Source organism: Schistocerca gregaria, chromosome 3 (assembly GCF_023897955.1).
Source record: "Schistocerca gregaria isolate iqSchGreg1 chromosome 3, iqSchGreg1.2, whole genome shotgun sequence".
Lineage (NCBI taxonomy): Eukaryota > Metazoa > Arthropoda > Insecta > Orthoptera > Acrididae > Schistocerca > Schistocerca gregaria.
Genome location: NC_064922.1, coordinates 677,096,937 through 677,109,019, shown reverse-complemented (window position 1 = coordinate 677,109,019; position 12,083 = coordinate 677,096,937). Strand labels below are relative to the sequence as shown.

The following is a 12,083-nucleotide window of genomic DNA, read 5'->3' as shown; positions in this document are numbered from 1 at the left end:
AGCACTTGAAGGATAATTTGGAAAATATTTCGACTAGATTTCCTCACCATGTTATATCTGGGTGGAGATTTTAATTTGCTGGATATAGTCTGGGAGACTCAAACGTTCATAACGGGTGGTAGGGACAAAGAATCCAGTGAAATTTTTTTACCTGCTTTATTTGAAAACTACCTTCAGCAGTTAAACAGAGAACCGACTCGTGGCGATAACATGATAGACCTTCTGGTGACAAACAGGCCCGAACTATTTGAAACAGTTAACGCAGGACAGGGAACAGTGATCATAAAGTAGTTATTGCATGGATGGTTTCAGCCGTAAATAGAAATACTAAAAAGGTAGGAAGATTTTTCTGTTTAGCAAAAGTGACAAAAAGCAGGTTTCAAAGTACCTGACGGCTAAACACAAAAGTTTTGTTTTAAGTACAGATGGTGTTGAGGATCAGTGGACAAAGTTCAAACCATCGTACAATATGCGTTAGATGAGTATGTGCCAAGCAAGATCGTAAGAGATGGAAAAGATCCACCGTGGGACAACAACCGAATTAGAAAACTGCTGCGGAAACAAGGACAACTTTACAGCAAACATAAACATAGCCAACGCCTTGCAGACAAACAAAAATTACGCGAAGCGAAATGTAATGTGGTGAGGGCCATGCGAGAGACGTTAAATGAATTCGAAAGTAAAGTTCTATGTACTGTCTTGGCAGAAAATCCTAAGAAATATTGGTCTTACGTCAAAGCGGTAGGTGGATCAAAACAAAATATCCAGACACTCTGTGACCAAAATGGTACTGAAACAGAGGATGACAGACTAAAGGCCGAAATAATAAATGTCTTTTTCAAAGCTGTTTCACAGAGGAAGACTGCACTGTAGTTCCTTCTCTAGATAGTCGCACAGGTGGCAAAATGGTAGATATCGAAACAGACGACAGAGGGATAGAGAAACAATTAAAATCGCTCAAAAGAGGAAAAGCCGCTGGATCTGATGGAATACCAGTTCGATTTTCACAGAGTACGCGAAGGAACTTGCCCCCCTTCTTGCAGCGGTGTACCGTAGGTCTCTAGAAGAGCGTAACGTTCCAAAAGATTGGAAAAGGGCACAGGTCATCCCCGTTTTCAAGAAGGGACGTCGTAAGAGATGTACAGAACTGTAGACCTGCATCCCTAACGTCGATCAGTTGTAGAATTTTGGAACACGTATTGTGTCCGAGTATAATAACTTTTCTCGAAACTAGAAATCTACTCTGTAGGAATCAGCATGGGTTTCGAAAACGACGATCGTATGAAACCCAGCTCGCTCTATTCGTCCACGAGACTCAGAGGGCCATAGACACGGGTTCCCAGGTAGATACCGTGTTTCTTGACTTCTGCAAGGCGTTCGATACAGTTCCCCACAGTCGGTTAATGAAGTAAGAGCATATAGACTGTCAGACCAATTGCGTGATTGGATTGAAGAGTTCCTAGATAACAGAACGCAGCATGGCATTCTCAATAGAGAGAAGTCTTCCGAAGTAAGAGTGATTTCAGGTGTGCCTCAGGGGAGTGTCGTAGGACCGTTGCTATTCGGAATATACATAAATGACATTGTGGATGACATCGTAAGTTCACTGAGGCTTTTTGCGGATGATGCAATGGAACACTGTACTGAAATGCGCGAGGATCTGCAGCGAATTGACTCATGGTGCAGGGAATGGCAATTGAATCTCAATGTAGACAAGTGTAATGTGCTGCGAATACAAAGAAGGATAGATCCCATATCATTTAGCTTCAATATAGCAGGTCAGCAACTAGAAGCAGTTAATTCCATAAATTATCTGGGAGTACGCATTAGGAGTGATTTAAAATGGAATGATCATATAAAGTTGATCGTCGGTAAAGCAGATGCCAGACTGAGATTCATTGGTAGAATCCTAAGGAAATGCAATCCGAAAACAAAGGAATTAGGTTACAGTACGCTTGTTCGCCCACTGTTTGAATACTGCTCAGCAGTGTGGGATCCGTACGAGATAGGGTTGGTAGAAGAGATAGAGAAGATCCAACGGAGAGCAGCGCGCTTCGTTACAGGATCAGTTGGTAATCGCGAAAGTGTTACGGAGATGATAGATAAACTCCAGTGGAAGACTCTGCAGGAGACACGCTCAGTAGCTCGGTACGGGCTTTTGTTAAAGTTTCGAGAACATACCTTCACCGAAGAGTCAAGCAGTATATTGCTCCCTTCTACGTATATCTCGCGAAAGGCTATGAGGATAAAATCAAATAGATTAGAGCCCACATAGAGGCATACCGACAATCTTTCTTTCCACGAACATTACGAGTCTGGAATAGAAGGGAGAACCGATAAAGGTACTCAAGGAATCCCTCCGCCACATCCATTTACTTCCCATTGCGGAGAATGGGTGTAGATGTAGACATCTTACTGTCTGGGAACGCTTAGTTTTCTTAGAAATTGAAGAAATTGAAAAAAAAACATTTCTGCTCAGAGCTCCTTATGGTACACTCAAAGCAATTCCTCTGAGCAACAACACAGATCAAAGACGTATTGGGGAAATAAGTTAGGATATTGAAAACGTCTTGGGTAATTATCTGCAAAACACCCGCTCTTCATACAACTGGACGAGCTAACTTCGCCTGCTAATGAAGCATTATTATTGGTATTATTTCTTTTTGTTATTGACCAAGGTTTCCCTGACGTGATAACAGATACTAAAGGTGATTCAATATTTAACGTTTTGAAAGATTATTTCTTGGAAAAAACCATCCCTTTATTAATTGTAATACCACTGGCAGCAGGAGTACTTCTCAGTTAGCGAACTATGGTGCATTTATATGCCATTTAAGACTAAATGTACCTGAGGTGTTGGCAGTACACTGCGTCATCCATCGACAACGATTATTTGCTAAAAATCAGGAAGTTTCATTATATCAGTCCCTTAAATTTTTCGTTCTTGCATTAAACAAAATTCGAAGCAATGCTTGGAATTGCAGTTTATTTTGGCTGTTGTGTGGAGAAAATGACGAGAACATTGATCGATGACTTCTTCACATTGCAGTACACTTACAGTCAACAGGCTAATATTTGACAAGATTATTCACCCTTTGAGTTTTAGAGATTTCGATGTTAAAGATCGAGTTTTAATAGAAAACTGAAGCAAATGGAAACCAAACATTTTTTATTTAGCATATTGGTTTACTAAATTTTACGAGCTTTACTTCCAATTACATGGTCACAGTCCGTTTTTTCTTGCCAGAACTAAACAAATGAAGCAAAACGTTGGACAGCGCGAATTTTTCGAGTTTCCCAATTTAACACTAAGCTCCAGGATGGAGACGTTTCAGCCTATGTTCAGTATTCAAAAATGGTGCTAGATCTGGGTGTGTTTCGCTATGGAAATGTGGCAGTGAATTATTAATACAAACAGTGACAAGGAAGAAGTGGAGCTCATATTACGAAAAAGAAACTGATAGAAGTAATCGCTGTCGAAGTGCTTATGGTATGGTGTAGAAACACATATCAGCAATTATGCCTTCAGAGAGGCGTACCTTCACTTGTCCTGTATTACAGAGTATCATGCCATAGTTTTCCCGTCTTCATACTTCTTGGAAAGGGATTTCAGTGCCACTGTTAATCGTCTTAAAAAAAGTAAGAAGAAGAAAGAAATATACTTGGAAATCAATGAAGAGAAGATTTAAGGTTAAACCTAAGTAAATTAAAGCTCCCAATGAGAGCAGTTGTGTATTAATTTCGCTGGAGTTCCATTTTGTGTCACTCAAAGTAAAAAATGTATACGACTTAATACTTTTTAAACGTTTTTCACCCTAAGCTTCTAAAATTAAACCTGTTAAAGTGAGTATTACTGCATTAACTGTCAAAAACACATTTGAAGTTGACAAACTTATAAAAATTTTATTTACAAAATCTGTGGGTCTACTCCAAATGAAAAATATTGGCACATTGTGTACGAATCAAAAAAAAAAGTTTGGCTTCCTGAGAAACAAATAACAATTTGACAGCTTTCGTCAGTAATATGACGCATTTCTTTATTAAATTTCTGTGCATTCTGTAACGCGCAATAGGTGGTACTAGCACCTCTCAAAACTTTGCCAGTCTAGATCTTTGTTTAATCTTAGTGGTCACATCTTCGACATTAAGTTAAAACCTAATATCCTCCTTTTTTCCATCAAGAGTGGGTCTGATATCTCGTATTGCATACATTGCTGCTCTCGTAATAATAGAATTTTATCAGAGTTACAGCGTATATTGTCGAGAAGGAACTAAAATAGGTCGTAATACAGGAATTAAAAAAATAATTTAGTTTTTATTATAATTAAAATTTTCTGCAATCCAAAAAATCAATATGTGTCTTGTTAATCGTTTCTGCACATTTCTTTTACACATTACTGCGAAATATTGTCCCTCAACTACTAATCTGAAGTAATTTGAATGATTTCATCCTCGTTTTCCTCTGTCGACTCCAAATGGAGATGACGAAATTTTCTTCTACATATTGTTTCGATGTGCAAATTTTTCGTGGCTTTCTCATCGAGTACCAGAATGAGAAGTGAACAGGTACCACATCGTTATCGTGATAGATGCTGAGATCTTTCTTAGAACATAGGAACTTCCTAATCAGTTATCAGGAAATGACTCTCGAGTGAACTGAGCAAATAAAGCTCTCAAAACGAATCGCTTTCAAGATACGAAGTACAGCATTGGGAAATGGAACTATAGAATTCACTCTGTTCGGAAAAAAAATGCCCATTAAAGTATGCATAGTTGAAAACACTTCATAACTTCTTAGTAGTCCACTTCAAACGATAATCTCAAGAGGGTCCACTTAATTGGTTTTATATCGGCGCTATCTACCTCATAGAACTATATAAGACAGTCCTACCAACCAGTAGTTTGCGATCTGTTAATTGTCTCTGAAGTGTATCCAGCAGCCCGAGAGCAGATACGAATAAGCAATGAAAGGTAAGGCTTCTCTCGATCTATTGAATTGTTTTTTAAATTAATATTATGTGTCGTGTCATAATCAAATAACTGACGTTTGTGAAGCTGATGATAGTCTTGACATCGTCAAATTGTTAAATAAAATTGCAAAGTTGTTTCATAAGTGACACCAAAATTACACATGATTTGTATTTATGCTTCATGTTCTCGAAATAACCACAAATGGTCGTTGATATACAGCAAATCCGAAAACCTATCGAAATGGAGAGGCTACAGAATGAGATTTAGACAGTTATCTCAACAGTGTGGATTAAATCCAATAATGTACTTCATCGATGATGAATACGATACCTGCAAGACTATACTGTGAATAATACTGATACAATGAAATATTGTGTATATATATTCGAAACTACTACAAGAGATTGTTTCAGTTCTGATCATCTACATACTGTCTAAGAAAATAATTGTGTAAGAAAATTATTTAAGCTAAAATCACCTATGCAAGATATTGATTTTAACTTATCAGCTCTACTTTAACGACAAAACGTACACTCCAGGTGAGTTTCTAGCGAAAAGAAAGAGCGTCCGTTATCATTTGGCTTCTTCCAGGTTTCCCCAACCAAAACAGTTTTCAACTGTACGCGTCTACGTCCATACTGGACTCTTTCTAATGTTAACGAACTACCTTCCATTACTTCATCCTCTTGGCGTTCCTCACCCTTGAAGCCCATATTGAACATATTGACTATATCGGCTACACATTTTATTGTCTATGAGTCCTGTCAACATTCATTTACTTCCCATTGCGATTATAAATAGTTCTTACAGTCCCACAAGATGTCTCACCCATTTGCAAATTTTCTTCTCCTAGTAATTTCGGGTATATATTTCTCCATCGTACGTTGATCATCTCTCCTATTTTATTGAGTTTGGTTGCAATAGCTGATCCCTAATGTCCACGTTTCAAAATCTTAATACAAACTAACCTTAATTTTTCTCCTTGATACACATCGAAATCTTGCATACAAAAATTCGTTTGCTTACAACAAGTACTTTGAATCACCACTGCTTACCTTTCGATCTCTATTCCTGTAAATCGAGGGATTCTTTCCAGATGCCCTCAGCAGCCAAAGCATTCAACCGGATCTGTGATTTTATTGTTAATTTATGCTGTTTCACTTACAGACTACTTATACGTTATTTTAGTTTTATTATAATCGATTTTCAGGCCTACTTTTGACATGTTACACTAAATACTTGCGTTAGTTGTTTTAGTTAATGCGAATAACAACATAAAACATGAACGTCCACTAGTTGCTATACACGTATCCTTCAGCACTGTTCTGTAACACAATTAAAAGTCACTCGTTATTCACTTTTACGGTTACTTATTTATTGCTGTGTTTTGACAGAGAGGAAGGTAAAGTATTATGCTCCATACCAATACAGTTTGACTCTTCTTAAATGTTGTATAATAGTGTTCAGCACACTTTCTTCAGTTATGTGCACAACTAAATAAACGAACTTACTTGTCTTATTTAATAGCATCGAAGGTGTAATTTGCTTACGTGTCTCACCTTGCAACAAATCAAGGTGACTCATTTCTTATATGTCACGCCGTATCCCAGGACAATTTAGTTTCTAGTAGATGGGCCCCAAGATACGCAGCTGAAGTGGCCATTATCTAACAGCTCCGGTACATGCGCTACAGTCAGTCAGAACGCTTAACATAGCAGTACGTTCTACTTCAGAGTGAAGAATCCGTTGAAGCAAATTATTAGTGTCATGACTTCAGCAGTTATCAGCAATTGTGTAGGTTACTACTCGTAATTTTGACCTTGCAAGAGGGATTAGTTTTTACAGAGCACAAAGCAATAAACGTCTGGACGGCTTGACATTTCGCATAATTTAAGCGTTAGTACCCGCGTCTGCTCACGCTCTTACTCGCGAATAGTGCAGCTGCGACGTGGTGGGGAGTGAGGGAAATGTGCGGCTCCGAGCAGTCGCGATAAAACCAGAGAAGCACCAACTGTGAAGTACGGGAGCGTCAGTTTTGATAGCGGTGCCATCTTGTACAACAGTGGTGATTCGGCCATGCATGCCACCTCAGTCTTTTGTGCAAGGAATCTTTGCTGTTTACACAAATCGATAGCTTCGCAAGATGGCAGCTGGTAATAGGAAATCCAGCTCATTTTCCTAAATCATCGCCCATGCAAGATAACTTAGAACTAATTGAACCTAACGAACCTAAGGACATCACACACATCCATGCCCTACACAGGATGCGAACCTGCGACCGTACTGGTTGCGCGGTTCCTGACTGTAGCGCCTAGAACCGCTCGGCCACTCTGACCGGCAGATGCTGTGGCTGACAAAGACCGTCAACGTTATTCACATTTTTAGTAGTCATTAAGGAAGAATTTTCGGGGCCTTTTTGAAGATCTGACAGCATAAGACAGTGATTTTGATGTGTTCTCCTTCCGCATACTCTACACCTCCCACCACCTTGATCCCCATCACCCCCTGGTCGCTCCACTCCTCTCCCATCTCTGCCGTTTTTCTCCTTTCCAAAGGTGGCTTCTGTCAACTCCCCCTCCCAGATAATGCTCTCTCTCCCTCCATTTATCCCTCCTATCAGCTATGATCCTCCCCTCTCCCTTCCTCTGTCCCTTCCCTGGGCTCCCTCTTACCCCTTTCCATCATGTTTTCTCCCCACTTAACCTCTCCCTGCCTCCCTTCCTCCCTGGCGCTCAAGTCCTTTTGTATTCCCCTCCTCTGCCTTTCCCCACTCCCTCTCGTGTCTGCCCAGCACATCGCCCCCCCTCTTATGGGTCCTCATCCTTCATCGGCTCCTTCCCACCCTCCCTCCCCCCTTCGTTTTTCCTCTCCTGCGCCCCCTTTATCTCTCCCATCATCTGTTCAGGTTCCCCGTCTGCCCTCGGCTGTGGTATGTCATATTTGCCAACTTTATAGTGCGGTGTTCAAGTGAATGTTCAGTGTTGTTCGTCTTCCCGTACTGTTGCGAACTGGAATCATGCCATCGCTGGGTGTGAATTTTATGTCTCTTACGAACAGAAACCAGACTGTCGCTGTGTTTTTTAATTGTCTGTGTTATTTTACCTGTCAGCTTCTTCTGTATTTTATTAGCAAGATCAACCCTTTGTTCTATGTCTTAAGTTCCACGATTTTCCGCCATTTTACCATTTATGTCTTCGATTCTATCGCCTGTTTTTATTATTTACTATCTTCATCTTTTTAAAACAAATTCTGCAGGCTGAAGAGCGGCATAATAAGGTGCTGCCAGCCCGCCCCCTTCTGGGGGAATAGAAACTCAAATAATAAAAATTAGTGTTCTCTCCATATCAGTGAATGTTGGAGAGATTCATCCCGAACTGCTAGTAGAAATTAATGACTTGCAGTATGACAGAGTGTAAAGACAGATGTCAGTACAAAGGAAAAACCCTGAAATTCTATAAACAATTCCCTCAGCATAGATTTCCTCTTTCTCGCAAACAGATGGCTACATTAATAATCAGTGTTCTGTTCCACGTTTACTTGCGATTAACTGGTCTCTGCAATGAAAGGCAAGAAGATACCGCTGAGGAAATCGTTGACTGGTCGCAGTCTGCAGTGCGCAAGAAGAGATACTCCTCCGGGCACAGATGAAACTGTAACAGGGAAAAAGTGCAAGAGAACAGCGAATCTCACACTTGAATTTCGTCTTTGTAGTACAGCAGCTCACAAAATAATGCAATAAAAATGCAGAATTAAACGATAATAAGATAATGTGACAAGTATGTATTTTTGTTCACATGTTTAATTTCTAGCAGTACTCAGAATGAGATTTTCACTCTGCAGCGGAGTGTGCGCTGATATGAAACTTCCTGGCAGATTAAAACTTTGTGCCCGACCGAGACTCGAACTCGGGACCCTTGCCTTTCGCGGGCAAGTGCTCTACCAACTGAGCCACCGAAGCACGACTCACGTCCGGTACTCACAGCTTCACTTCTGCCAGTATCCGTCTCCTACCTTCCAAACTTTACAGAAGCTCTTCTGCGAAACTTGCAGAACTAGCACTCCTGAAAGAAAGGATACTGCGGAGACATAGCTTAGCCACAGCCTGGGGGATGTTTCCAGAATGAGATTTTCACTCTGCAGCGGAGTGTGCGCTGATATGAAACTTCCTGGCAGATTAAAACTGTGTGCCCGACCGAGACTCGAACTCGGGATCCTTGCCTTTCGCGGGCAAGTGCTCTACCAACTGAGCCACCGAAGCACGACTCACGTCCGGTACTCACAGCTTCACTTCTGCCAGTATCCGTCTCCTACCTTCGAAACTTTACAGAAGCTCTTCTGCGAAACTTACAGAACTAGCACTCCTGAAAGAAAGGAGCGCTAGTTCTGCAAGTTTCGCAGAGGAGCTTCTGTAAAGTTTGGAAGGTAGGAGACGGATACAGGCAGAAGTGAAGCTGTGAGTACCGGACGTGAGTCGTGCTTCGGTGGCTCAGTTGGTAGAGCACTTGCCCGCGAAAGGCAAGGGTCCCGAGTTCGAGTCTCGGTCGGGCACACAGTTTTAATCTGCCAGGAAGTTTCTAGCAGTACTATTTTCTGTCGTCATTTCCATGCAACTGGTCGCGTATTTAAGCCTTGTGACGAAAATGCGACGGCAGCTGTCGTGTCCTCGACTCTCTATTCGCCTCCCCCCTCCCCCTTTCTCGGCCCGGCGCTGGTGGTGGGGGTACCGTGCTCGTCGTTCGCCGTGATAGCACCCTGCTGGGCTCGGCTTGCTCTGCGAGCAAGTTCCTTGTGATGCCTTGAACTGTGTCGTCAGTGCTTTGATCATATAAAAGAACTCTGGGAGGTAGTGTCGCCATTCAGTGCATAAGACCATCTGATGGTATTCCATGGCCTTTTCAAATGGTATGATGGAGGTACTTCGGAGAGACATGATGCTTGGGGTTAGAGGTTCTGTAGGAGATTCAAAGTGTATGCTAAATGCTGGTGTACGGCGGGGGAGATTGAGGCCATTGGGATTCACCTTTGATGGGGGGTATAGCCAACCCCTGTGCTCCCCCCTCTCACCAACCACAAAAGTCAATTCACTGCTGCGATGAAACAGTAATCTAATAAATGAGAGTCTGTAGAGTGGTGGGAAGTCAGAAGAGGTAAAAGGTGTATGGACAAAGCTTCAGTCGATATTAGAGAGCCGGCCAGTGTGGCCGAGCGGTTCTAGGCGCTACAGTCTGGAACCGCGCGACCGCTGCAGTCGCAGGTTCGAATCCTTCCTTGGGCATGGATGTGTGTGACGTCCTTAAGTTAGTTAGGATTAAGTAGTTTTACGTTCTAGGGGACTGATAACCTCAGCTGTTAAGTCACATAGTGCTCAGAGCCATTTTGAACCATTTTGATTTGATGTTAAAGAAACTTAAGTAAGAACAAAAGAAAATAAAAGAGGACAGAAATACTCGGAGACTCCTGGGGGCTTAGGATGTGGCGGGAAGCACACATGTCACAACTGGTCAACCGTGGATCTACTGTGGCCATACTTTCGCGGAGAGCATCAAATATTTTCACTGTTCTTACATCGTGGACCACTAAGGAATCTTTGACACTCTGCATTCGTTAGCAAGTGAGAACGTATTCCGCTCATGCTGTCATTGCTTGTTTCAGGTTTCATCGTCGCCACCCTCTGGCTAGTCCTGACGACGAGCGCTGCCCTCGGTTCACCCGTCGGCAGCTGCTCCACGTTCTCCGGCTCGGGCGCGGTAACCTTCCTGCGGGACGACAGGAACTGCTCCGTCTTCTACGAGTGCGTCTCCACCGAGCCCACCATGATGGTGTGCCCCAGCGGGCTGCACTTCAACGCGGTGCTCAAGGTGTGCGACTGGCCGGCAGCCGCGGGCTGCTCCGCCGCCACGCCGGCTCCCGTCAAGTCGACGGTCTCCACGCGCGCCACGCCCCAACCCGAGGCGGACAAGCCGGAGCCGCCCGACGCCCAGACCGTCATCTTCACGCGCGAGCCCTCCAGCACGGCGCCCGCGCCCGTCGACGTCATTCCAGTGAAGCCGCAAGGAAGCACGGAGTGCCCCGCCGTCGGCGGCTGTCCCAGGTACAACGGCGACGACACTCTGGTGATCCAGCTGCCGCACGCTTTCAACTGCAGCCGCTTCTGCAAGTGCGACCACGGGCAGGCGGTGACGTTCGAATGTCCCAGCGGGCTGCAGTACAACAAGGCCGAAGGCATCTGCGACTGGCCCGTCAACGCCAAGTGCGTGCCCGACAGAGGATTCGCTGGTATGTGGTCTCCGCCGCAGCCGGATGTTCCCGCCGAGTCGTCCAGGCGACGACGCTCCTGGAACCTCATCCGTTTCCCCTAGTCACCAAGTATGGCCCAGCTTGGCGGACATATTATAAGGAACTTGCAGCAACTCATAATTTTCCTGACATTACTTGGCAGCTCTGTTATGAAACCGCTTTGCTGGAATCCATTAACTAGTTGACAATGACCTATGGGGCGTTCGACATAATTAAGACTGAGACATAAATATAGAATAAAAAGTTACTTATTACAGTGGGACAATGATAAGTATGTGTACGTACACACAGACTCATTCACACAAACGTGATCGAACGTACAAATACACACAAACACATACATACGTTCATCTAGGACTGATCTATAAAATTACTGGTTGAGTGTGGAATATTTAAGTAACGAGTGTTTCTTAAAACTGTAAAGTGTCAGCATATTAAATGACGTTGCAACACTACAATGTTGATTTTATATTCTTGCAGTGTTCTTGTCCCATTATTAAATCAATGATGGCGAAGATGCTGGTTTTTACCAACTATACTTTTGGATTAAATGGGCACCTGCTGTATATGGGATTTAAACAATCTTGGCACGCGAAAAGTTTACGGGTAACCACAATGAAAAAAAATCGTTTTCTACCATCATTTTACAAATGTATTTTTTGCAAAACTATTAATCTCCTTAATTTGGTGTCTGTTTCGATATCTTGAAGTGTTTCCCAAATATACAACCAGATGCTTTTCGACAAGTTTTATTTGCAAAAAAATTGTACAGAACACATAGCCACAAGAAGCCAATAAACAATAAGAATACGTTT

General features: G+C 42.7%; 1 protein-coding gene across 1 annotated transcript; it reads left to right on the top strand.

The window, feature by feature from the left end:
• The first annotated feature begins 4,903 nt into the window (after positions 1 to 4,903).
• On the top strand, positions 4,904 to 11,726 carry LOC126355946 (probable chitinase 10). The gene is made up of 2 exons (XM_050006529.1): positions 4,904 to 4,971; positions 10,624 to 11,726. Exons 1-2 carry the CDS (start codon positions 4,965 to 4,967, stop codon positions 11,328 to 11,330), a joined length of 714 nt encoding a protein of 237 aa, XP_049862486.1. The 5' UTR covers positions 4,904 to 4,964; the 3' UTR covers positions 11,331 to 11,726.
• The last annotated feature ends 357 nt before the right edge of the window (positions 11,727 to 12,083 follow it).